This window comes from Panthera leo, chromosome D3 (assembly GCF_018350215.1).
Source record: "Panthera leo isolate Ple1 chromosome D3, P.leo_Ple1_pat1.1, whole genome shotgun sequence".
In the NCBI taxonomy this organism is placed as follows: domain Eukaryota; kingdom Metazoa; phylum Chordata; class Mammalia; order Carnivora; family Felidae; genus Panthera; species Panthera leo.
Window position 1 is genome coordinate 69171247 of NC_056690.1, and position 27816 is coordinate 69199062.

General features: G+C 41.9%; 1 protein-coding gene and 1 pseudogene across 6 annotated transcripts in view; both read right to left on the reverse strand.

Moving 5' to 3' along the window:
* Nucleotides 1-27816, reverse strand: part of DYM (dymeclin) — a 351049-nt gene that overhangs the window by 250208 nt on the left and 73025 nt on the right. For all 6 annotated transcript variants that reach the window (XM_042910992.1, XM_042910997.1, XM_042910996.1 and 3 more), the window contains exon 6: nucleotides 15055-15127. In XM_042910992.1, the coding sequence (XP_042766926.1) occupies nucleotides 15055-15127 (73 nt within the window). The remainder of the gene's footprint in view (nucleotides 1-15054; nucleotides 15128-27816) is intronic.
* Nucleotides 22793-23384, reverse strand: LOC122203974 (annotated as a pseudogene).

The following is a 27816-nucleotide window of genomic DNA, read 5'->3' on the forward strand; positions in this document are numbered from 1 at the left end:
ACCTCTAGGCACCCCTCAGCTCAGTTAAGCTGTCACACAAAATTAACCATCACACTTGCCAATCAAAGATGTAAGTTACACTTTTAAATACTGGCTGAGGGCACAGAGTCACAGATTCAGTCTCATTGAAAGCATATATATTTTTTTGTTGTTGAAAGCATATTTGAAAGACTTTATACGTAGAAATTTTGTTCCTTCATAAGAAACAAACAGCATTCTAACACAGACACCTAGTTTTTAGTGACTATCCAAAGCAAATACACATTTCAGTAAAAACTTTTTACTCAAGATAAAGCTAGCACATACAGTGTTTGCTATTCTGATTTCCAAAATAGCCTATAACTATGAGCCAAAACCAAGACTTCCCATATGTCAATACACCATTTACTATGAATAAAAATGTAAGATTTAGAGAACCAAAAAGAACTAATGCCTGAAAAGAAGGGCATCTAGCGTCTCTTTGTTTGCATAGACTAAAAAGCAGTTCAAATACATTGTAGTCACTCAGATTTGATCATGATGGAGACCACAATGATCTCTCTTGTGAGGCATCTACTGAAGAGCTGAGCAGCCACTTCTTATTTGTAAATCATTGTTATACAACTTAAGAATGGGACTTCATCAGTACGATACCAAACACACAGTGGTACACGTACTGTCCAGACAACTGCGCGGTCTGCTTTCAGAAGGAAAAAAACACCTGAATCTACACCTCAGACCCTATACACTAAAAGAAATCCCAAATCAATCAGAAGATTAAATCTTAAAAAAAAAGAAAAGAAAATCCTAGGGGCCAAGACGGAAGATTCTCTTAAAACATGCTTTAAAGAAGGCCTTTTGGTGCTTCTATTTTAGAGGGACAGACAAAAATGCTGTGCAGTAAATGAAAAGGTTGTGAGTGCCATGAAGAAAATCACGCATGAAGGTTGGATAAGGAGTACATGGTTAGGGTGGTTAGGAATAGTGAGGCTAAGCCGCTACTATAGAGTCCAAAATGAGGTTTTAAACCAGATCAAAGCTCATTTCTCTGCCACTTAGCAGTCAGATCAAGCAGGATCCACTTAGTAAGATCACTCAAAGGCTCTGCCGGGAAGGAAGCTCTGTCACCCTTTGCATGTGCTTCCAAGTTTGTTCTGGTTACCATTTCCCACCAGAGAGAAGGGAGAAAAGTACACTCCAAGGAGAGTCATTTCTTTTTAAATAACGTAAGAGCTGTATATATCAATTCCTCCGGTACACCCGTAGCTAGCTGGCAAGCGAGCCTGAGAAACGTCATCTCTGCCTGGACAACCACTGCCCAGCCAAATGCTAATAAAGAGAAGAATGAATCTGAGGGACCACTGACAATCTATCACAGATGTGTTACAATTTTAAGTAAGAAGACTCAACACGAAGCTGACTTTTGAGCAAAGACTTGAAAAAAGCAAGGAGGCACAGGAAGAGTCTGCCAGGGAGAGGGATAAGCGCATGCAAAGGCCCAGAGATAGGAACATGCCTAGCATATTTAAGGAACGCCAAAGAAGCCAGTGGGGCTACAATGAAATGTGCAAGAAGGCAAGTAGAAAGAGAAAGGGTCAAAAATGTTAACAATGAGCCAGTTTATACATCCGAAGGCCTAGAAGCTATCAACGATGGATGAATTAAGACTCTTAAAAGTCGTTTTTGAAAATTTACCACGTCAAAACAAAAGCGTGCTATAAGCAAATAAGTCAAGTCAAAAGGCAAATCTAGAGGGGCGCCTGGCTGGTTTGGTTGGTAGAACTTGCAACTCTTGACCTCAAGGCTGTGGGTTCGAGCCCCACATAGGTGTAGGGATTACTTAAAAGATTCAAATCTTTAAAAAAAAGAAAGGCAAATTTAGAAAAAAAAAATACTTTAAATTCATATCACAAAGGGGCAATAGGAGTCCTATAATTAGATGGTAATGACAGTTTCACAACTTGTGTGAATTCACTAACAACCACCTAATAATACACTTTCAAGGGGTAAATCTGGGGGTATCTGAATATCCTCATAACCATAATGAGAAAGCTCTTTAAATGCTTGTGTACAAAAGCTGCCTGGATAAGGTGCTGACTGGAAAAAGAAGAAAGTTCAAAAGAGTATGTATAATTTCCCATCTTTTGTGTGACTGCAGGGAGATATAAGAATCTGTGCTCATAACTGCATATGCATCGCATGAACATCTTCGGGAAGGATACAGAAGAGACTAAGAACAGTGGTTACTTATGGAAGCAAACAGAACAGCTGGAGGGATGCGGAACCAGAAGAGGCAGCAGACTGTTCACTTAGGTATTTGGATATTTTAAAAATATGCTCTAAAATTAAATTAATCAAGAACTAAAAACAGAGGACTGTCATAAATGTTAAAATTAAACTTTCATTGATTCACGTCTGCTGACATATTGAAATGAGAGCAAACAAAAACTTAAATCACATTGTGCTATGATGTAGAAGTCAGTGGTCCAAAATTAGGAGACTTAGGGTCTGCCTCTAAGCTCTCTAGTAAACTCATTCTGTTAGCACCAGGTGTTGTATGGAAACCAATTTGACAATAAATTTCATAAAACAAAAACAAAAACAAAAACAAAACCTTATTCTGTTAATTTTAACAAATAATTCCTCTGGGTCTTAGCTTTCCTACTTTTAAATTTGTTTTTAATGTTCATTTATTTTTGAGAGAAGCAGAGACAGAGTGTGAGCAGGGGAGGGGCAGAGAGAAAGGGACACAGAATCTGGAGCAGCCTCCAGGCTCTGAGCAAGCTGTCAGCACAGAGCCTGACGCGGGGCTTGAACTCACAAAATGCAAGATCATGACGTGAGCTGAAGTCGGACGCTTAACCAACTGAGCCACCCAAGCACCCCTCAGCTTTCCTGTTTTTAAATAAGGACTTTGGGCAAAATGATCTCTACTGTCATTTCTTGCTGTAACTTTCTATAATGCTCAAAAAAAGGAATTCAGGGCAATGTTAGATTTCTGTGAAAACAAAATTTTAAATGTATTAATTGGCCTATCCTAAGTGCCAAATAATCAGGGAAAAGAGCCAGACAGGCCAATAGTACTTAAAAGAAACCAAAATGGTACCATGCTGAGTGTGATGGTTTTTCAAAGACGAAAAATGTTTTAAGCTAACAGATCTTTCTTGTTTTAATGTCCTTGTATGATCTTCAGAAGATCTGCATCACACAATCGCCAAAACAAAGTCAACTTTAAAAAGCCAAAGTGTTGCTCTGGCTGCCATATTATCCCAAGAACTTTCCACCATCTGGGCTGGAAACGTCCTAAAACAAACTACTGTTGGAGCAAGTTATTAATTTCATGCGAAGAAAAAAAGGACAGGCGCCTTGACCTTGCACTGCTCTGCTAGGGCAGAGTGGAACACTTGGATAAAGACAAAAGCCTTCATGAAATGGGTGTTAGTGTTGGCTAAGGACAAAGTCAACGAATACGGAGGAGAAAAACATCCTCCTTTTTTACTTACTATTGGATAAGAAAACGGACAGTACTGTAAATGGAACATATGTTTAACAAAAACAACTGACAAATTCAAAGGACTGAGACCAAAATTTAGAATTATCACTGTCACGCCACCAAGGATACTGTGAAAGTAAAATATGAGGAAAGACTAAGAAGGAGTGCAGTGTATCACAGATGCTGTCAGTAGTGGTGGGGCTGGTTTTAAAAGTTAACAAAATCAAAGACCTGGTAATACCTTTTGTTTATACAAATCTTAATAGTGGAACAGAAGGTGCCTGGAGACTAGGAGTCAAAAAAATCTGGATTCTAGTCTCAGAACTGTCACTCATTACCTTCATAAGCCACCTCACCTGTCAACTTCATCTTATGTAAAAATCAAGGGGGCAGGGGGCGCCTGGGTGGCTCAGTCGGTTAAGCATCCGACTTTGGCTCAGGTCATGATCTCGCGGTCCGTGAGTTCGAGCCCCGCATCAGGCTCTGTGCTGACCACTCAGAGCCTGGAGCCTGTTTCTGATTCTGTGTCTCCCTGTCTCTCTGACCCTCCCCCATTCATGCCGTCTCTCCCTGTCTCAAAAATAAATAAACGTTAAAAAAAAATTAAAAAAAAAAAAAATCAAGGGGGCAGATCAAATAAACTCAAATATCCATTCCGTCTTTTCGTGGTTTCTTAAAGAGCCAGTGCTCTACATATAACAATGCATCAAACGCATCAATAAAATATAGCCACATAACTTCTTGAAATGGTTATATGGATGTCAAGACTCCAATTATGCCAACTTAAAATGTTGCAGTCATAAAACAAGAATCAGAGGAAAAAGAGTTCTCAGGAATTGAAAATGACTGCTAAACCATCTCGTAATGAGAAAATACATGTAAGAATCACACTACGATTTCCATTTTTAACTTACAAAAAAGTTTATGCAATATTGGCGAGGCTCTGGTAAATGATTTTGGTGAGACTATAATTGGTATAATCTAGGGTGCCTGGGTGGCTCAGTTGAGCGTCCAACTTCAGTTCAGGTCATTTTCTTGCAGTTGATGGGTTCGAGCCCCACACCAGGCTCTGTGCTGACAGCGTGGAGCCTGCTTGGGATTCTCTCTCTCCTCTCTCTCTCTCTCTCTGCCGCTCCCCCATGCTCTCCCTCTCTCTCTCAAAATAAATAAATAAATTTCAAAAAATAATAATTGATATCATCTCTTTAAGGGACAGTTTGAGTTTTTTAACCAAATTTATATTCTTACCAAATTTTAAAATGTACACACTTAATACCAATTCTAAAACTTATATGATGGCTATATCTGTACACACGCATGAAGTTAATTTATGTACATGTAGTATATCACAACAATGGAATATTATTTGGTGCTAAAAACGAATGAGCTATAAAGCCATGAACATGGAAGAGCCTGAGATGAATACTGCTAACAAAGCTAACTGGAAAAGGCTACATACTGTACGGTTCCAACTGTATGACATTCTAGAAAAGGCACAACTAAGGAGACAGCAGAAGGATCAGTGGCGGCTACGGGACGAACAGGCAGAGCACAGAGGACTTTCAGGGTAGTGAGTCTACTCTTATAATACTATTAATGGTGGATCCAGGTCATTTCCCGTTTGGTAAAACCCATTCTACGTATGATGCATGAAGAGTGAACCCTAATATGAACCGTGACTTTGGGTGATAATGATGTGTCAATGTAGGTTCCTCGACTGCAGCAAATGTCCCGCTCCGGGGTGGGATGTTGTAGGGGGGTAGGAGTGCTACACAAGTGCGGGGACAAGGATTAGATGGGAATTCCCTGTATTTTCTGCTCAATTTTGCTGTGAACCAAAAACTGCTCAGAAAACTAAAGCCTACTAATTCAAAGAAAAAGAAATAGCATTATTTAGAAATATATATACATAAAGGTATAATAACGGTAAAGATTTCTATAAACCACCCAAACAGTTAAACATCAAAAATGACTGTCTCTGGGGAGGAAAGAAATCAAAGGGATAGGACAAACAGCATTTGTTCTCATCATAAGCCCTCTGTGCTATCTGTTTTTTTCCAAAGCCATGAGCACACATGGATTACCATTAAAATAATTCCATCAGGGGCGCCTGCGTGGTTCAGTTGGTTAAGCGTCTGACTCTCGATTTCAGTTTAGGTCATGATCTCTCTCTCATTCGTGTGTTCAAGCCCCGTGTTGGGCTCTGTGCTGCCAGTGTGGAGCCTGCTTGGGATTCCTCTCTCTCTCCCTTTCTCTCTGCCCCTACCCTGCATGCATGCACACCCTCACTCTCTCTCAAAATAAATAAATTAAAAAATAAAATAAATAAAATAATTGCATCAGTATCAATGGCTAGTATTAAATATCCACGTGTAATGTAATCTGGATTATACCTGAAAAGAAATTACTGTGTCAAGAATTAACTTATATAAGTGACACAAAATTAAAAAGAAAAAAAAAATCAATTCTTTGCTTGAAGAATTAAACTTTGCAATTATTACTATCGAACTTCCTCATTCATACTTTGCTATCCGTGTACTAATAACAGCAAGAGGAATTAACAAATGTATTCCGTGCCAGTCTTGGTTTTATGACAGTAAAAATTCTTTGAAGGCAGACAGTCAGTGTTTTCAGGGCCACCTAAGAATCCTGCAAACTGACCTTAGGAAACGCATATCCCTTCTACTCCAGGGACATCATACAGAAGATGAAAGGGCTAGGCTAAAGAAAAGCTGAATTCTCGTTCTAAAAATCCAACGATTATCTGGCTCACAACCTGCAAGGAAAATATGGAAACAGGCAAAATGATAGCCAGGATTCAGGACCCCACTTCTGCTGCTGCTAATCTTTCCCACCAAAGGCCAGGTTGGCACCAGTCCTCCCGGGCAGCCAAACATGACAGAAACTCCCTTCAGTTCCCATATGATTCAGCCTTGTTCTCTGCAATCTCAGACATCATGTGCCCTCTGCCCACTATACTTGTTGGTGACCCAGTGCTGCTCCTTTTCACTGAGAAGTCTAAAATAGGAAAATTAACTCAGAGAGCAAATGTATTCAGTGTTTTTCTTGAGTACTCAGGATGCGTAAGACAATACACTTTTATAATCCTAAAGCATTTTAAAATGTACAAAAGCATCTTCAAGTGCACTGCTCTGGCAACACAGTAGGCAGTGAGAACACCAGGCAGACCTCATCCCGGGTTCCGGGGCTCCCTCTCAGCCGCTGGCCACTCCACTGCATCTAAGGACATGATGTACGGCTTGGCTGTTCCTCCAACAGCCACAGGAGTTGATCGCCAAACTGATGCACTTCAATTTCCTTATCTAAAATGCTGAACAGCTGAACTAGATGTCTTCAAATGTCTCTTCCAAGTATCAATTTCTGGTCTGAACTATTACCCCTAACTTTAAAATGAGAAAACTGAGACGTGGAGGACATCGCCTGTTAGCAGAAGAGTTGGGATTCAAGCCCGATCTTCTGGATTCAGAATTAGTAATGTCTTTTCCTTACCACACAGTATGTCCTCTACTTCTCAACAATCAGTTGTGCAATTATGAGCAATCTGAGCACATAACTTATAAAATCAACATGATTTGTGGTACTGGAGGTGTTTTAGTCAGACTTCCATCAACATGGTAGATCTACATATTTTTTAAAAATTTAGCTGAGAACCCCCCTCCTCGCCACACCAGACTTCAGTAAACATGGTCAAGGTTTGGATATTTTTTAAGAACTTAGAACTGAGATCCCCCCCTCCTCACCACACCAGAAATCAATTTTCAAACTAAAAAGCTGTTGTGAACTTAATATATAATACTGTCTTGGCATATGAAAATGCTATCACCTTTAATTCGGAGCACGTAATGACAAAAATCCCTAATTCAATCAGAAAGCCATACTAGGCATTTCCCTACAGCACCTACAACTTAAACGCGGACTTGCTCTTTCAGCTACCTGGTCTGCTGAGGCTGGATTTGGAGAAGGGTTTAGGTGTTAACATGCGGGGGGCTTCTACAGAAAGGCATTTTGTCGATAGTCTAGCCCTTCACTGCCAGCAATGGGTCCTCTAGTTCCCTCACTGTCCCCATCAACTGTAGACTTCATAAAGTAACTGTTCATGGTTTTTCACACTCTCAAACCTTCTCAATGGTAGCACCAAAGTTTTCGAATTTTCCAATTTTCCACAGTATAACATCTAAGCCAATATCATTAGTTTATGGGTCAAATAAATATGCATTTCATATCATTTTATTACATTTCGGAAACCCTATGGATAAAGTGATTTAACAAATAAGATTCTTATTCAGTTTCATCCCTTCCCAAACACTTCCAGAATGGATTTTAGAAAAACAGCTCTAAAAGTACCTTCTTTTACATCTTAATAAACAGAGAACTCTAAACATAGTCAAATCGTCAGTCTTTCTAAAATTCAAGTCTTTGCCCCATCAAACAACACAGTCCATCCCTAATCTCCCACAAACCCTCTGCTCTAATCAAGCTAGTGGACTTATGAGGACGCCTGGGTGGCTCAGTAGGTTGGATGTCCAACTCTTGATCTCAGCTCAGGTCATGACCCCAGGGTCGTGGGATTGAGCCCCATGTTGGGCTCCACACTGAGCATGGAGCCCCCTTGGGAGTCAGTCTCTCTCTCTCTCTTTGCCCCCTTCCCCACTTGAGCTCTCTCTTGCTCTCTTTAAAAACAAAACAAAACAAAACAAAAAACTAATGCACTTATGATTCCTCAAGTTCATTATTTACACTCAAGAGGCCCTGGGCCGGCTCCTCTCTGGCTCTTCTTCCTGGCCACTGCTAATCACGACAGCCCCAGTGACTATAGCACTCAGCACTGCGCCTCCTCCTGGGCTCTCTTTCTACGTACTTATCCATCTCCAAGCTCTTCAGAAACCACACCTTTCTTTGTCCAGGGCCTAGTAAAGTATAGACACACGGCATATTCCCAATACGGGTTTTTGAGAATGAACTTAATGAAAGAGAGATTATTATACTGTAAAGGGATAATCTGAGGACTACTGAGATATAAAGTTGACTGTCCCTAAACTCAATGGTCTCAGACCACTCAGCATTTATAACTAATCTACCATTTCCTTAAATACTGTCAGACGTTATTTCTCCGTGTTTCTGTTTCTATAGCCCCCTTCCACTACTAACGTCTATAGGACACCTAGTTTCTATAATACAACGCACCATCTGCAAAGGGCTTTGAGCCACTGCATTTGCCATGGAATGTGCCTTAGCACAATACTGTCTGCATACAGACTAGATGAGGACAGACAAAATGCTTTCAGCACACTGGACAGGTTGTGCCCCTACTCTCTCAGCCATTTGACAAATATTTGCCGAGAGCCTACCATGTGCCGGCTGGCCTGAACACTACTGGTAACAGCACTGAGCAAAGCAAACGCAGGCACAGGAACGGTCCTGGTTTTCACGGAGCGTTCCTCCTAATCTTATTTGAGGGAAACAAGCAAGAAGAGTAATAGCTAATATGGAAAGTAGTGGTAAGTGTCGAGTAGAGACAAAAAACAAAGCATGACGACAAAACAGAGAATGAGAGGGGTCCTATTTCAGGGTGGTCAGAGCAGCTGCTTCTAAGAAGCAGGCCTCCTCGGAGCAGAAGGAAGCATGATGGTGAGGACACGAGCCACGCGGGTACCTGAGGGGGGATGTTCAAGGCAGAAGAAGAAAAGAGGGCAAAGGCCCTGGAGACAGGGAGTGGGCTGGCACGTCCTAAATTAGCAAGGACACCTGCGTGGCTGAAACTGAATGAGTGACACGGATGAGGTCAGCGGAGAGCGTCAGCACCCCCCGTACTCGAGCGGTAGGCAAAGTCACACTGCACGAGTAGAGACACCCAGAAAAAGGCAATCGACTAGGGGTATCTCATCTAAAAGAAGAATGTTCTTAGATTAAATCATAACTGGAAAATCTGCAAATCGGGGCCAGGCTGAGAATTAAACAGCCCTAATCCTCAGCGAGTTCACAGGTTGATAAAGAGAACACAGAAATGGATCTCAGAAGAAGAGGCTGTACATCCGACCTGGGGCTGGTGGGATGGCCCACTTGGAGCCAACCTCACCGGGACCTGTATGGAGTGGTAGCCGTAGAGACGGGTAGGACCCATGGTTGACAAGAGCATCATCATATACAGCTAAGAGGCATGGCTTTCACAAAAACAACACCAAAGACAGACAAAAAGACAGACAAGTTAAGAAATCCAATTCAAGGGGTGCCTGGGTGGCTATGTCAGCTAAGAATCGGACTCCTGATTTCAGGTCAGGATCGCACAAGGAGCCCCGCGTCCGGCTCTGCGTTGCCAGATTCTTGGGATTCTCTCTCTCCCTCTCTCTCTCTCTCCCCTGCACGTACACTCTCTCAAAATAAATAAATAAACCTTAAAAAGAAGAAACCCACTTCAAGTTCTCAAAATAACTTCTATTTCATAATAAGATAGCCTCACGAGCAAACCTAAGTATTGGGCCCATCCTGTATCAGATGTTACGTTACTGCTCTGCTGCTGGGGCCCTTCCAAAGCTCAACCACTGGGCTGCGTCACCCGGGTCTCATTCAACCCCCAACAGAAACACCGCGAGGACCGATTCACAAACTCTTAAGTGTTACACGTTCAACTCTGTCATGCCAAACCATTTCTTGTATTACACCCTCTATTCATGTCTTGAGGAAAATACCTTCCTCTTACTTAAGTTATTCCTTCCCAGTCACTTCGAGATCACAGAGAAGGCAGAGCAAAGCACAGGCTTTTACTGAATTCTAGTGGGATCTACCCAATATACACTGAAAAATGCCAAGTCATGACCCTGTGAACGACTTAGTCTTTATTTGAAATATATAAATGCTGAGAGGTATGGAGTAAAGAACGGATTCCTGGAAGATGTGCTATTTTAATCAGGCTTTGAAGATTAGCATCTCATACAATTATTATTTTACCAAAATATCCAACTATCAGAGAAGCAGTTTCCACTAACTCCTTACAAGTCAATCTTTATTACAAGTGAATTCCCACAAACTCTGGGAGTTTATCTAAACTACTACAGTTGATCCTGATCTCTTAATAATAAATAACCAGTTATTTTAAAAAAAAAATTTTTCTGATTATTTCTTTTGAAGGAGAGCGAGACAGAGCATGAGCAGGGGAGGAGCAGAGAGAAAGGGAGACACAGAGTCCCAGTTGTAAGTTGCCCTCGGTGGTTGCTAACACACTGCATTCCTCATGGGGCACCTGGGTGGCTCCGTCGGTTAAGAATCCGACAGCTCGGGTCTTGATCTCACAGTTCCTGAATTCGAGTCCCACATCGAGTGAGCTCGAGCCCTGCTTTGGGTGAACTTGAGCCCTGCTTCAGGTAAAACATGAGCTGGGTGAGCCCACTTCTCTCTCTCGCTCTTTCTCTCGCTGTCTCTCGCTCTCTCTGCCCCTTGTGGGATTCTCTCCCTCTCTCTCTCTCTCTCTGCCCGTCGCTTACACCCTCTCTCTCTCTGTCTCTCTCCCTCTCTCGAAACAAACCAACCAACAAACAAAACACTGCCTTCCTCCTGCTCTCACCTGCTGGCACCGCACTGGCGTGTTAAACATGACAAGTTACATTGAGGCTGGGGATGGTCAGGTGTGAGAGCATCCCCCTTAAGTCAGAAGTGGATCCACCACACTGCACTACGGTTATAGTAGTTGAACCATTTAAAATAGTAGTTTGGGGGGCGCCTGGGTGGCGCAGTCGGTTAAGCGTCCGACTTCAGCCAGGTCACGATCTCGCGGTCCGTGAGTTCGAGCCCCGCGTCAGGCTCTGGGCTGACAGCTCGGAGCCTGGAGCCTCTTTCCGATTCTGTGTCTCCTTCTCTCTCTGCCCCTCCCCCGTTCATGCTCTGTCTCTCTCTGTCCCAAAAATAAAAAAAAAAAAAAAAAAAAAAGTTGAAAAAAAAAAATTAAAAAAAAAATAAAATAGTAGTTTGGTTTCACATGGAAACCGTTACTAAGACAAACCTTCTTGTAGAATGGAGTTCCAAGAACATTAAATCATCAGAAATTGTTTCAGCAGCTGGTTAAAGCTGAGTGTACATAATATAAGACATCTGGTTGTCTGTGCATTTTCAGTTCATTTAAAAAAGTATAAACACATTAAGACACCGAAATGTTTGATATATTGCAACACTGTCTGCTTGCTCCTCAAGGGTGTTTAAGTGGCTGGTCTATTCATTGCGTTGAAGGCTTATTTACCAGCTAAAGAGATTTATTTATATTTCCATCTACCCTAACTTCGCCAAGACATTTTATTAACAAAGGAGAAAAAATAAAAAAGAATGTATTCACTGAGGATATATCTTAAATTGCTGGTATTCGATAATGACATATGCATAATAGAGATGAAACTTTTAAAAATTAAGTCAAGGGGCACCTGGGTGGCTCAGTCAGTTAAGCGTCCGACTCTTGGTTTCGGCCCACGTCATGATCTGATAGTTCATGAGATCGAGCCCCGCACAGGGCTCTGTGCTGACAGTGAGAAGCCTGCTTAAGATTCTCTCTCTCCCTCTCTCTCTGCCCCTCCCCTGCTCATGCTCGCTTGCTCTCTCTCTCTCTCTCTCTCCCTCTCTCAAAATACATTTTAAAAAAAACATTAAAAAAAATTAAGTCAAGAACACACGAAATATCGCACGTACTATGACAAGTAGATAGTAGATGATATAGGGGTTCCCCTTCCCACATTTGACCATATGTAACAGAAACCTGACCACGGTGGCTTAACCAAAATAAGTGTTTATTTTTGTCACTTAAGAAGAAATCCTAAGATAAGCCACCTAGGGCTGGTGTAATAGTTCCATAGTAACATTCATATCCCGGGCTCCTGGGACACTATTCTTCGCAGGTGGCACTCACCATAATGGCTTCAAGACGACCCAAGCACCGCCTCCGCATCCCAGGGAGGAAGAGATGGGTAACGGACAAGCTGAAGGCCTGCCCCCCTCCCCCCACAAACAATACTGGCCATCTGTTAGAAAAAGGGCAAGAAGGGCCATCAGAAGTGCAAGGAACTGTGTCGCTCACAGAGTTCAACTTCCACAGGACCTTGTCCCCTGTACCCTTCCCCACCCGGTGATTCCTCAGTCGCCTCAGCCCCACCTTCCAAGCTGCACATCATCAGACCAAGTCCCGACAGGGTTTGGTAGTTGTCGTTTCTAAATCCAGATTACAATTCTGGATGCTGGACCTGTGCACAACAGAGGCCGGGAGCCCGTTTTCTCACAAACACCTGGTCCTTCCTGTTTGGGCCACAGGCAAGCAGCACACAGGGCCAGTGATATCACCACGTTAACTGAGATTCTGTCCTCATCAATCTCAAAATCTTTATCTTTATTTAAAAAATAATTCCTGGGGCGCACCTGGGTGGCTCAGTTGGTTAAGTGTCTGACTCTTGATTTGGGCTCAGGTCATGATCTCACGGTTGTGAGATTGAGCCCTGTATAGGGCTCTGCACTGGGCATAGAGCCTGCTTAAGATTTTCCCTGTCTCTCCCTCTGCCCCTCCCCTATTTGAGCTGTCTCTCTCTCTCTCTCTCTCTCTCTCTCTCTCTGTAAGTAAATAAATAAATAAATCCTTTAAGTGCGCCTGGCTGGCTTGTTTAGTAGAGCATGCAACTCTTGATCTCAGAGTTGTTAAGTCTGAGCTCCATGTTGCGTATAGAGATTACTTTAAAATCTTTAGGGGCACCTGGGTGGTTAAGTGTCTGGTTCTGGATTTCAGTTCAGGTCTTGACCTCAGGGTGGTGAGTTCAAGCCCCACACTGGGTTCCATGCTGGGCATGAAGCATACTTAAAAAAATTAAAAAATAAAAAATAAAAATAAAAATAAATTTTTTTTAAATAATAATTCTTTTAAAATATGCATTCTTGGGGCACCTGGGTAGCTCATATTGAGCTTTGGACTTCAGCTCAGGTCATGATCTCGCGGTTTGCAAGTTCGAGCCCCGCATCAGGCTCCGTGCTGGCAGTGTGGAGCCTGCTTGGGATTCTCTCTCTGTCTCTCTCCCTCCCTCTCTGTCTCAAAAAAAAAAAAAAAATTTAATGAAAAAGACTGCATTCTCAATGGGGTGATATTACCCGTAAGAGAGTGAAAACTGATTCTTCAGGGGTGAAAAAACTGCATAGATATTATAATGGTTTGTGGCCCTCCAAAGGGCCACAGTACATAAAGATACATTCAGTCTATCTGGGGTATTCAAATTTCATTTGTGGGGAGAGGCAATTTAAAAAATGTCTAAAAAGGCTTTAGAGAGACAATTTTTTTTAAACAAAAGTTGAGAGTAACTGCTTTAAAAGTAACATTTTATAGCATGCAAGAATTGCATTCGGCTGTAGTGACAGAAATCCAGTTACAATAAACAAGTATTTTTCTCACATGAGAAGGGGGTGAAAGTGGCAAGGGGGCACTGGTAGTTGATGACTTTGGTTCAGCAGCTCAATGACGTCAAAGCAGAATTTTCTGTGGGTCTCCTGACTCATGCAAAGATGGCCACACAATTCAAATTACCTGGTCCCACATTCCAGATAGCAGGAAAAAAGAGCTGTCAAGAAAAAGATACATCTCCTAGCTGAGGCAGGTGCCCTTTAAAAAGCTTTACCCAGAAGTTCTTTGGGTTTTTTTTTTTAATTTTTTTTTTTAACATTTATTCATTTTTGAGAGCGAGACAGCACATGAGCAGGGGACAGGTAGAGAGAGAGAGGGAGACACAGAATCCGAGGCAGGCTCCAGGCTCTGAGCTGTCAGCACAGAGCCCGACGCGGGGCTCGAACCCACGTACCGTGAGATCCTGACCTGAGCCAAAGTTGGACGCTCAACCGACTGAGCCATCCAGGTGCCCCTACCCAGAAGTTTTATTGGAAGATGTCCCCTTACATCTCAGGGATCACACCTATCTTCAAAAAAGGCTAGAAATGGAAATCCAACCTCTCCAAAAGAGGTCAGGAAGTAAGGAAGAAGGGGAGGATGCTGGGTGGCTAACTAGCTGCCTCTACCACATACGGATTAGAGTCTCTCTTACATCCTACTTACAGAGCTCTGTAAGATATCGCTAGGGAGATTAATTCTGTGCCTACCATTTGCTCAATATTCCTAAAGATCAGTTTATTTTCCCCTTAACATAAAATTCTTATTTTGATAATGCATAGTGAGAGTATAAATATTAGGCAAAAGATACAGATGAACTCCATGGATGTACACAGAGACATACATAAAACGCATACATAACAATACTACACCAGAGGGGCACCTGGGTGGCTCGGTCAGTTAAGTGACCAACTTTTGACTCGGCTCAGATAAGATCTCATAGTTGTGAGATCGAGCCCTGATTCGGGCTCCTCACTGGGCGTGAAGCCTGCTTAAGATTCTCCCTTTTCTTATGCATCCCTGTCCCACTCGCTAGTGTGCACAGGCGTGCTCTCTCAAACAAAAACAAAACCACACCCACACCAGGACCCACAAACTCTTTGACGTGATCAATTACCATCTTCAATATACAAAAGAAGATAAAACAAATCCCGGCTGAGCCAGAACTTACAAGAGTGGAATATCAGTGATTAACTGCATCAAACAACAGAGCAATTCTTCCAAAAGATCTTCAGCGTCAGAACCTGGTAAGACACATAAATGGTTTTTTAACAAAGCGTAAAACAGAATTGAGCTTTTAGTTCAGTCTTCATTTCTAATAAGAATAACAACAGTTATGATTACATAAAGTCAGATGCTGTATGTTGACCTCTAATAAAATCCGAACCATGAGCAAGTTAGCACATACTACGATCTTCATCTAGTATAGGAATTTTGAACGTTAGCTATTAAGTATGTAACTTTTAACACATCAAAGTCTCTTATGGTTCTGTAGGGCGGCAGTTTTCAAATCTCTTATTTTACACCATGTTGTTTCATACAAAATCTTACACTAAAGTGAAATATATAAAATAGGCCAAAAAATCAACCTGCTCTAGCTACTCTGTTTGCATCATGAGTAGAATACCTATACTTCTTCCCCCCAATAAACACGTGACCAAACGCTGGATCTCCTTGATGGGCCCCAGAGCACCTTTCTGAACCGTGGGGCTCCACAGATCACAGACCGAAACCCACCAAGAGGCCAACCACCCCTTTACAAGTAAAGAGCCAAAGGTAAAATGGCTTTCCTGAGTCACAGAGGAAGTGGCAATGGTAGGATGCAAAAGAAGAAGCATCCAGAAGAAATGCTCCTCTGTCCCAAACTGCTCTAAGCGACCATCTAATTTCCAAAGTCAATCAAATCAGCAGCTCACGTGACTTCTGGCTGTGGATGCTACTGACACCTACTCCTTCACAGAATTCTTTCTCCCCTCAGGTCCTACGACACCTGATTTCCAATCTACTTCTTTTTCTATTCGTTCTCAGGATCCACTTCCTTAGCATTTCTGTCGACTACTGCGGTGTTACTGGCTTCCTCTCTTCCTGCTCCCTATGTCCTCCTTCATCAACCATCACTTACACATGGGTGATTCCTACACCTGCTCTTCTCCTCTTGGCCTCGCCACTGAACTGCTTATCTCTATATCCAATGGCCTACTGGCCATCTCCACCTAGATGCTTCGGTAGTACCCCAGCTCCGTGTGTTCAAACCTGACCCCATCGTTCCCAATGCTTGAAATCCATCTATTCTTTCTACTTTCTTCTGGTGACTGCATCAAGAAGCCAGGGCCAAACCCAGACTATGCTCCCGTAGCTTTCTTAACCAATCTCTAGGTCCACTCTAGGCAGGCACAGCCTACCTCTCTCACGGTTCCTCTTTTCTGCACTCCTCATCAGGCTTCTGTTACTTCATCACCTCAGCTCAGTTAAACCAGCTCACTAAACTCAAACTCACTCCTGATCTTCTTTCAACTCCCACCTTCAATTTTCCTCGTCTCCAACCCAGACTCCAGCCTGCTGCCAGACAGAGCTAACCCAACTCCTTCCTTTCCCTCTCCTGGCTTACTTCCTTTCAACTACTTTAAGCTGAATACGAGGCATCAGAAAAAACTCCACGTCGGGGCGCCTGGGTGGCGCAGTCGGTTAAGCGTCCGACTTCAGCCAGGTCACGATCTCGCGGTCCGTGAGTTCGAGCCCCGCGTCAGGCTCTGGGCTGATGGCTCGGAGCCTGGAGCCTGTTTCCGATTCTGTGTCTCCCTCTCTCTCTGCCCCTCCCCCGTTCATGCTCTGTCTCTCTCTGTCCCAAAAATAAATAAAAAACGTTGAAAAAAAAAAATTTTAAAAAAGAAAATACTCCACGTGCAAAAGTACCACAGGCCAGACGCTTCAAGACACAGGCCCTGTACCCCTTTCTACCATGACCCTTCCCCATTATTCACAATTTATACTCCAACAACACAACTTATATTCAGACCAAATCGGCTACCTGCAACACGCCATTTCATGCCTCCTCAATAACATTCCCTCTGCCGAGCCTGCCCTCCGACGATAAAAACCTGACTTTTTTAAGGGCCAATTTTTATCCATCTGAATCCTCCACAGCCTTCCTCTCCTCCATAAAACCCACCTCTCCTGCCTCACTCTGAGTAAAAATAATCATCTACAAAGCACCTTGCCTCATGCATGGGCCTTTCACTGCATGTGTTGGTTACATTATGCCCTGATTCCTGTCTCTATGTGGGAAGGCTCCTCCTGGACTCTGTACTTCTCGAGGATGAGGACTGACAAAGAGCTTCACACACACACCATATACACTAAAGACATGTCTGCTGAACTAAATTAACCCAGGCGTCTAGGAGAAATCTAGTGGTTATTCTGAGGCATCAGCGCACTTGGAGCTTCAAAGTTTAGCAATTCTTTTTTCTAGACCACCATATGACCTGGTACTCAGAAATTATGAAGAAATTCCTTCCTGCCTTGCTACAAACACAACTGGAACAGTAACCCTCTGAGAGGTAAACGCAGAACTTGAAGGACATACTAAATCACACTGACCACAACGATCAGTGCTAGAAAGAACACACAGCAAGAATCAAGTTCAATAACTACCTTAAGTCTATTCGAGCAGTGCCAGGCTTAGCTCAACTAGTGAAGAAAGTAAAATCCGGAGATATGTAACACTGGTCTCTGAGGCTGCACCACAAAAAGTACACGTAACTAAAATCCTTCTCATTGCAAAAGCCGTCCAACATAACCCAAGTGAGCCAATAACCTACTCCAAGTTGATCTGCTGGCATACAATCTATACCCAATTCAAGCTTGCTGCAATGTCATTCGCTGGCTCATCCCACAGAACGGAGCGACACAGACCCAAGTAAGGACACTTAAAATCAATCATTGATTCCCTGAAGAACATTTCAGACCAAATCAGCAGGCCACTTGAACGGTGTCCCCTGTTCAGCCAAGTAGTCAGCAGTCTGTTAATTACAGAATGTGAGGGAACAAATGCTGAGGACCCACACGTGGTTGGATTTTTTTCCTTTCAGGGGTATAAACACATCTCATTCTCAACTCTTAACACCCTGAGGAGGACTTTGTATTCTATGTCACGTGCCATCCAAATCCTGACTTCGGCCAAGATTACGGCGTAGGTCAATTAAGGAGTCTATTCACAGCTTTGTCATCAACCTACCAATGAAAATGACGATAAATACATTTCATGCAAGTGAAAGGTACCATTTCAAGGCCAAAACTCTAACAGAAGACAAGAATAAGCAATTTTCAGTTGAAATCTCAGACAACTTCCACTTCCTAAAACAAAATATCCCTACAGAATACCATATTCTTATGTCTGGGACTAATCTAGAAGCAGATAATTGTGTATCAAGTGAAGACGGACAAGATCCGACTGCTTACCAGATCTGATGTCCAAGCAGTGTTTCTATCACTCAGCTTTCATTTGAGGCCAAATATCTTCCTTAGTGCCAATAAAAACAAGTAGATATAAACTCACCTGCCAAAAATTATAGTACCACTCATGCCTTTCTCACAGGAAAGAGAATCTAGAAAGTCCTTGAAATCTTCAAGTCAGTGGCAAAGTAAATTGAAGTTCTATGAGCGAAGGACTTTGAAGAGATTCAGTGTGTTTACTATATTGTGAAGTTTTATACCCAGAGTTTTTCTCTCTTAAAGAGTTTTAAATTGCCTCTTATAGCTTCAGTCAAATAGGCTCATATTTTCAATGTTAGCTTCTCTGAGATAACATTCATAGCTAATATTTACTGAGTACTCTACCCTTTGAGAGGCACTGTGCCAAGCATTTCATTCCTTATTCCACATTAATCATGACAATAGCTTTTTCTGTTTTTTAAGATTTTATTTTTATGTAATCTCTGCACCCAACATAGGGCTTGAACTCACAACCCTGAGGTCAAGAGTTGTACAGCCCACCAACTGAGCCAGCCAGGCACCCTGCCTGACAATAACTCCTCAGAAGTAGATATGATCATCACCATTGTATTACAGACAAAGAAACCAAGGGTCAGAGAGGTCAGTTTACTTACAGTAAGTGGTAGAGACGAGATTTGAACCCAAATCCAGACGGACTCATAGAAAGAAAAAAAAAAACAAAAAACAAAAACAAAGAAACAAACAAAAACATTATGAATGATTTTTAAAGACCTGTTTCTACACAAAGTTGGAAAAAACCTGGTCCAACAACCCATGATTCACTGAAGACCCTAAATACAAACCCCTGGTAAATGAATGAGGGGAGAGATATGAAATACCCTGTGTTAGGTACACATGAAGGTGACATGTTACACATTCATGAATGCATACTGGAAGTCTTTGATTTAAATATCCCATTTAGAAGGGCACCTGGGTGGCTCAGTTGGTTGAGTGACCGACTCATGATCCCAGAGTCGTGGGATCGGGCCCCACGACAGGCTCCACACTGTGGAGTGTGCATAAGATTCTCTATCTCTCTCTGCTCCTCTCCCCTGCTTGTGCTCACTCTCTCTAAAAAAAAAAAAAAAAAAAAAAAAAGAAGAAGAAGAAAGAAAGAAAGAAAAAATAGGGAATGCCAACTGGTGCAGCCACTCTGGAAAACAGTATGGAGGTTCCTCAAAAAATTAAAAATATTAGACACAGCAATTGCACTACTAGGTATTTATCCAAAGGATACAAAAATGCTGATTTGAAGGGGGCACATGCACCCCAATGTTTATAGCAGCACTGTCACCAATAGTCAAATTGTGGAAAGAGCCCAAATGCCCACTGACAAATGGGTAAAGAAAACATGATGTGTATATATCTACATACAATGGAATATTACTCAACCATCAAAAAGAATGAAATCTTGCCATTTGCAACAACATGGATGGAACTAGAGGGTATTATGCTAAGGGAAATAAGTCAGTCAGGGAAAAACAAATATATGATTTCAAGAAACAACACAGATGAACATAGGGGAAGGGAAGGAAAAATAAGACAAAAACAGAGAGGGAGGCAAACCACAAGAGCCTCTTAAATACAGAGAACAAACTGAAGGTTGCTGGGGGGGGGGTGTTGGGTAGGACGGTGGGCTAAATGGGTGATGGGCATTAAAGAAGGCACTCGCTGGGCTGAGCACTAGGTGTTGTATGTAAGTGATGAATCACTAAATTCTACTCCTGAAACCATTATTATACTACATGTTACTAACTTGGGTTTAAATAAAGTTAAAAATTAAAATTAAAATTAAAAAGAGAAAACTACCCAAGTTAGAAATAACCTCAAACAATGAATAAATAGAGACTGTTTTTGTGAGTATTATGCAGAACAAGGCCACTGAAATCCTACTTCTATACCAGGGGTTCCCCGTTTTGAAGCCCTAACCCTGCTTCTCTGGTCGCTATGAGTGACGCCAGGGGAAGGAGCAAAGACCAGATGACAGCCACGGTCCCTTCCAACTCCAGGCATCTCCACTTGAAACTGAGCTGTTCTGGGGCGCCTGGGTGGCGCAGTCGGTTAAGCGTCCGACTTCAGCCAGGTCACGATCTCGCGGTCCGTGAGTTCGAGCCCCGCGTCAGGCTCTGGGCTGATGGCTCGGAGCCTGGAGCCTGTTTCCGATTCTGTGTCTCCCTCTCTCTCTCCCCCGTTCATGCTCTGTCTCTCTCTGTCCCAAAAATAAATAAAAAACGTTGAAAAAAAAAATTAAAAAAAAAAAAGAAACTGAGCTGTTCAGTCCCCATGCAGTACATGCTAAAACACCACACTCTCCTTGGGAGGGAACCAGAGGAGAGCAAGATACTGTTAAAATCAAATACCTTCCACCAAAGTAGGAGGGGAAAGGGAGAGGGAGAAAATCATGAAAAAAGCACTCACTCGAGGAAGAGGGAAAGAAACATCACTAAAGGAAAACAAAGCAGCAGCCAGAGAAAAACCTATGGGTCATTTAAATCAGGTAGCATGGAAATATTAAAACACAGAGAGCTCACTGCTGTTTCCTTTTGCATGTAGAAAGCTGCCAGTTTCTAAATGCTGCTTAAAGCCACACCGTGCCAAACACAAGTATTAAAAATATAATCAAGAACTAACAGAGCCATATGCCACAAACAGGTTCCAAAGTGCCTCAAAAGCTTAGAGCAAAACTGACTTCCTTAAGGTGGAGGACACATAAGCTGGATTGTATTTACTATAAACTTATATTCAGAAAACCATAGTAAAGTCTGTAATTGGCAGTTTTATTTGTGAAACTAATATTGGAATTATTCTAAATTTTTTTTTAATTTTTTATTTATTTTTGATAGAGAGAGACAGAGCACAAGTGGCGGAGGGGCAGAGAGAGGCGGAGACACAGAATCCGAAGCCGGCTCCAGGCTCTGAGCTGTCAGCACAGAGCCTGACATGGGGCTCGAACTCACAGACCGCGAGATCATTACCTGGGCTGAAGTCGGACACCCAACCGACTGAGCCACCCAGGGGCTCCTGGAATTATTCTAAAATATTAAAAATCATATTGAAACTTCTAATGAGCAAAATCGAACATGCTTCTATAAAATAATCATAAGTTAAGGGAAAGCAGATGGACTCACTCTTTTCTAAAATGAAAACTGATCTACATTTTAATGTATTACACTATTTGTAAGCCTGTGCCCCACACATTCCAATAAAATCTGCAATCATTCCGGCTGCCTGCTATTACTACAATCAAATGGAAATGTTTCTAATTATACTCAAGGATAATATAGTCTTCCAGGTTTAATAAAAATACGCCTTTTTTATTTCTCAGTTGAGTATAGTATAAACACTGCTGATAACAGAAAAGAGTAGAAAACAGTTTCGTGGTACATTGTAAAAAGTTCAGAAACAGATTTTAGTGAGTAACCACTAGCTAAATAGAATATATATGCAACAAGGTATTGTACTGCATAATACGTACTTAGATTCTAGGCCAATTGAAAGTTCTATCCTCTTAAATTCTACTTTTGTTATTTTTTTGCATTCAATTTATACTAAAAAAATAAATAAATGTACCTACTTCTACCACCCCCAATCCCCCAATCTGTTCTTTCCATCTATGAGCCTGATATATGTATAATATTTTTTAGCTTCCACATATAAGAGAGATCATATGGTATTTGTCTCTGACTTATTTCACATAGCCTAATGCCCTCAAGGCTCATCCACATTGTCGGTAAATGACAGGATTTCGTTTTTTATAGCTGAATAATATCCCGTTGTGTATATATACTACATCATCTTTGTCCACTCATCCATCAATGGACACGTAGGTTATTTCCATATCTTGGGTAATGCAAATAATGCTGAAATGAACATGCAAGTACATACATTTTTTTTAATTAGTGTTTTCCTTTTTTTCAAATACCCAGAAATGGAACTGCTGGGTCATAGGGTAGTTCTGTTTTTAATTTTTTTGAGTAATCTCCATACTGTTTTCCATAGTGGTTACACCAACAGTGTGCTGCATTCCCACCAACAGTACACAAGGGCTCACCTTTTCTCCACATTCTTGCCAACACTTGCTATTTCTAGCCTTTTTTGACCAGAGGCATTCCAACAGGTGTGAGGTGATATCTCACCAAGGTTTTGATTTGCATCTCCCAGATAATTAGTGATGTTGAGCATCTTTTCATGTACCTCTTTGCCATCTGTCTTCTTCGGTAAAATGTCTATTCAGATCGTCTGCCCATTTGTAATCAGATTATTTTTCCCTATTGAGTTGTAATATATAATACATAATACATATGTGTATATATATATATATTATATATAGTGTGCATATATGTACGTATGTGTGTGTGTGTGTGTGTGTGTATATATATATATATATATTATATATATATTATATATTTATGATAGCACTATGGTTTATTAAGCTGTGCCTTAGTACAGATGTTGGGGCCCCATGGCACTCCTGAAGTAGAAAGCCCAGAATTTCTGCCAATTGTTCTTGAGCAATGACACCAGGAAACTGACAGCTGTTGTATGCAAGCTTATCATCTATAACGTTCATGCCAGACACAGCACCTTCTTCATCTGGAATTTGATCGTGGACTTCACTTCATCCATTCTGGCCACCACGTTCTCACTGTGGGTCAGCAAGGAAGGGAACTTGCCAGCCTTATTAAGTCCTGGGCCCAGGATTCACAGGATCTGCTCGATCAAAGATTATGAAGCCAAAAAGGCATCATACTTCTTGGCCAGCTTCTTGCCTAGTTTTTTATTCCTGTTGAGTTCTTCAGCACGTCAATGTCCATGTGGGGAATATCCACAGCCTTGGCCTCATCAAGTGTTGCTGGTCCCCCAAAACACATACAGAGACTTCAGGCAGGGAGTGGACTTAAGCCCAATGGTGCCCAAGAAGGATTTGTCCTTCTGAGAGCCACAGATATTCAAGGTGATATGCAGCTCCACCACCCGGGCAGGACTTCCCGCACCGCCTCGTACAGGGTGTTACGGGAGGCTTTGCAGCTTGTGGTGCCATGCACTGCAATAACCCGAAAAGAGGTCAAAGACTGTTGAATCCTTAGGCTTTTTTGTTGTTGTTGTTGTTAAGTAAGCTTTATGCCCAACTTGGGCTTGAACTCATGACCCTGAGATCAAGAGTCTATGTTCCACCAACTGAGCCAGCCAGGCGCTGAGTCCTTTTATATTTTGGATATTAGCCCCTTATCAGATATATGACTTGCAAGTAACTTCTCCCGTTCAGTAAGTTGCTTTTTCATTTTCTTGATGGTTTCCTTTGCTGGGTAGAAACTGGTTAGTTTGATGTGGTCCCACCTGTTTATTTTCACTTTTGGGGTCAGATTCAAAAAAGTCATCTCTAAGACCTAGATCAAGGGGCTTACCACCTATATTTTCTTCTAGGAGTTCTATGGTTTCAGGTCCTACATTCAAGCCTTTAATCCACTTTGAATTAATTTTTGTGTTTAGTATGAGATAGGGGTCCAGTTTCATTCTATTTATTTATTTTATTTATTTTTTTAAGTTTACATCAAAGTTAGTTAGCATATAGTGCAACAGTATTTTTTTCAGGAATAGACTGACCCTTACCTTTAGCCTATCCCCCCTCCTACAACCCCTCCAGCAAACCTCGTTTGTTCTCTATATTTAAGAATCTCTTATGTTTTGTCCCCCTCCCTGTTTTTATATTATTTTTGCTTCACTTGCCTTATGTTCATCTGTTTTGTATCCTAAAGTCCTCATATGAGTGAAGTCCTATGAAATTTGTCTTTCTCTAATTTCACTTAGCCTAATACCCTCTAGTTCCATCCACATAGTTGCAAATGGCAAGATTTCATTCTTTTTGATGGCCGAGTAATACTCCATTGTGTGTGTGTGTGTGTGTGTGTGTGTGTGTGTGTGTGTGTGTATGTGTATACACATACCACATCTTTATCCATTCATCCATCGATGGACATATGGGCTCTTTCCATACTTTGGCTATTGTCAATAGCGCTGCTATAAACATTGGGGTGCATGTGCCCCTTCGAAACAGCACATCTGTATCCCTTGGATAAACACCTAGTAGTGCAACTGCTGGGTCGTAGGGTAGTTCTATTTTTAATTTTTTGAGGAACCTCCAGACTATTTTCCAGAGTAGCTGCACCAGTTTGCATCCCCACCAGCAGTGCAAAAGAGATCCCCCTTTTCCGCATCCTGGCCAACATCTGTCGTTGCCTGAGTTGTTCATGTTAGCCATTCTGGCAGGTGTGAGGTGGTAGCTCATGGTGGTTTTAATTTGTATTACCCGGATGATGAGTGATGTGGAGCATTTTTTCATGTGTTGTTTGGCCATCTGGATGTTTTCTTTGGAGAAGTGTCTATTCATGTCTTTTGCCCATTTCTTCACCGGATTATTTGTTTTTTGGGTGTTGAGTTTGATAAGTTCTTTATAGATTTTGGATGCTAACCCTTTATCTGATATGTCGTTTGCAAATATCTTCTCCCATTCCTTTGGCTGCCTCTTAGTTTTGCTGATTATTTCCTTTGTGTGCAGAAGCTTTGCATTTTGATGAGGTCCCAATAATTCATTTTTGCTTTTGTTTCCCTTTCTTCCAGACATGTTGAATAAGAAGTTGTTGCAGCTGAGGTCAAAGAGGTTTCTGCCTGCATTCTCCTCGAGGATTTTGATGGCTTCCTGTCTTAGGTCTTTCATCCATTTTGAGTTTGCTTTTGTGTATGGTGTAAGAAAGTGGTCCAGGTTCATTTTCCTGCATGTCACTGTCCAGTTTTCCCAGCACCACTTGCTGAAGAGACTGTCTTTACTTATTCCACTGGATACTCTGTCTTGCTTTGTCAAGTATTAGTTGGCCATACGTTTGTGGGTCCATTTCTGGGTTCTCTATTCTGTTCCATTGATCTGAGTGTCTGCTTTTGTGCCATTTCCATACTGTCTTGATGATTACAGCTTTGTCATACAGCTTGAAGTCCGGGATTGTGACGCCTCCAGCATCAGTTTTCTTTTTCAAGATTACTTTGGCTATTCTTTTCTGGCTCCATACAAATTTTAGGATTGTTTGTTCTAGCTCTGTGAAGAATGCTGGTGGTATTTTTATAGGGATTGCCAGTTTCATTCTTTTGCATGTGTCTGTCCAACTTTCCCATCACTATTTACTGAAGAGGCTGTCCTTTGTCTATTGTATATTTCTGGCACCTTTGTCACATATTAAGTGACCACATATGCGTGGGTTTATTTTTGGGCTCTCTATTCTGTTCCATTGATCTGTATCTGCTTTAATGCCAATACCACACTGTTTCGATCACTATAGCTTTGTGATATAGTTTGAAATCAGAAAGCAAACTATTAGTAAAGTTTAATGATTCTATTCCACTGATAACAGAAAAGAAAGAGAGAAAAAAGAAATATCACAAAACAGTATTACCTAATGTAAGGCCAAGAACAATTCAGGAGGTCCTAGAAGCACTTTTATTTTTCTGCAAAGACAGATTACAAATCTTATATGCTAAATATTTCAAAATAATAAATCCATGCTTTCTTGCGTTCTTTTTCCAGCAACTATTTTATTTGCTTTTTACATTACTCAACTAATGAAATTAAACTGTTAAGTTTTACACTAAGACAAAAATAAACCAGACAGAAACAACTCCCCTACCCACTACACAATTTCAGGTTTACCTCTTGAGCTACAGCCTGTTCCAGGCCCTAGAGGGTAGCTCAAGCAAAGAGAAGAGAACAGTGAAATCCTGCTGCCATGGGAGCTAAAGCACCTCAGCAATCTGAAAAAATTCAAAACTAGTTTCAAAGGAGGGAGATTTACCTTTACTGCATTTAGTTAAATGAATTCATCATGGATTCTGAAGGTACTTCCAAAGAGTTTCAAAAAGGTTTTCAGCCAGAGGAGAATGAAAAGGAGAGTAGTTACGTTAGAGAGGTATGATTATGGATTATTTTTTTAAATTTCCACAAATATTCTATCCTTGATCGTCTTTTCCTTCCTTTGGTCTCTCACAAATTGGAAGTTTTTTTCAACTGCTCAGGACCCTTGGTTCCCATTTGCTTGCCAGAAGGAAGCCAATGTTCATGGAACTTCTGCGTGCACAGGCACAGCCTGCCTCCAGGGGGAGCTTCCAGAGCTGTTCCATTGAGGGACACCCAAACAACAGCATCTCCACGTCTTTTCCCTGTTTTGGGTTCATTTTCTCCAGAAGAGTATGCATCAACCTTCGAGATGGTGGGTACAACCCCAGTGCCCACATTCCTGGAAGCCAAGTCAAGATGCCTCACTTCTCCATTTGTAGTGTTTGCTCTTAGCCCTGTTCTCAGTAGACCACCCCTCCACTGGGCCAGGGAGCCCCCGTATCTTGGTTCAGTCTCTTGGAGAAGAGATTCTAGTGTTTTTTTTTTCTTTTTAAATAGGCTTCCTGCCCAGCACAGAGGCCAATGCGAGGCTTGAACTTATTATGACCCTGAGATCAAGACCTGAACTAAGAGTTGGACACTTAACCGACTGAGCTCCCCAGGTGGCCCGAAGGAGGGGGGTGGTCTTGGGTGGTCTCCTGACTGCGCAGAGCTGGGGAGAGGAGCTGGGCGACCCACTATTTCTTTCCATCACTCCTCCTGGGTGTCTGCCTTCGGAGACAGTTCCAATTCCTCAGCCTTTCCAGGGTTCTATGGCAAGAACTGGCTGTTTCCTGGAGTTCTCCAACCCTGAAGGCATGTAGCCTTCTTCGGCTTTCACCGATCAGTTGAGTTCACCATTACTCCACTTTCCAACTTGCGAAACGTTAACACTGTGTTCCCCTGCCTCCTCTTTAATAAGAAAATCATGACTTTCTAACAGTGCTTTTACTGATGTTTTATTGGGGCTTCAGAAGAACACAAAGATAAACATGTAGTTTCAATCCACTATGCTTGAGGGCAGTATGATTTTTTAGAATAAATTTATATTGAACTAGTTTATGCCAAGGAAACGTGGTTAAGTGAGCCTTTGCATGGACCCGACAACCTCCAGCGTCTTTTCTACCTACTCTCTGCACAGCCATAACTGACCACCACGCTCCACATTCTGCTGTCCCCAGCTCTTGGCACATGACCCATGTCCTTCATCCCCTCAACGCCCACCCACACCACCACCTGCTCACAGGCACACATGGTGTGCTCCTTCAAAGCACCCCGCTCTGTGCTCTCGATCCTAGCATCCCCCACTTCCCTGGGCTTTCGTTTCAGCTCGTTCCCCCTCTTTTTTTTTCTTCTCTCTTCAGTCTCTCAATCTCTCAATCTTCAAGGCTTCTTCCCTCATTTATTTTTTTTTCATTTTTTTAATGTTTATTTATTTTTGAGAGAGAGAGAGAGAGAGAGAGAGAGAAAGAGACAGAGCATGAGTGGGAGAGGGGCAGAGAGAGAGGAAGACATAGAATTCGA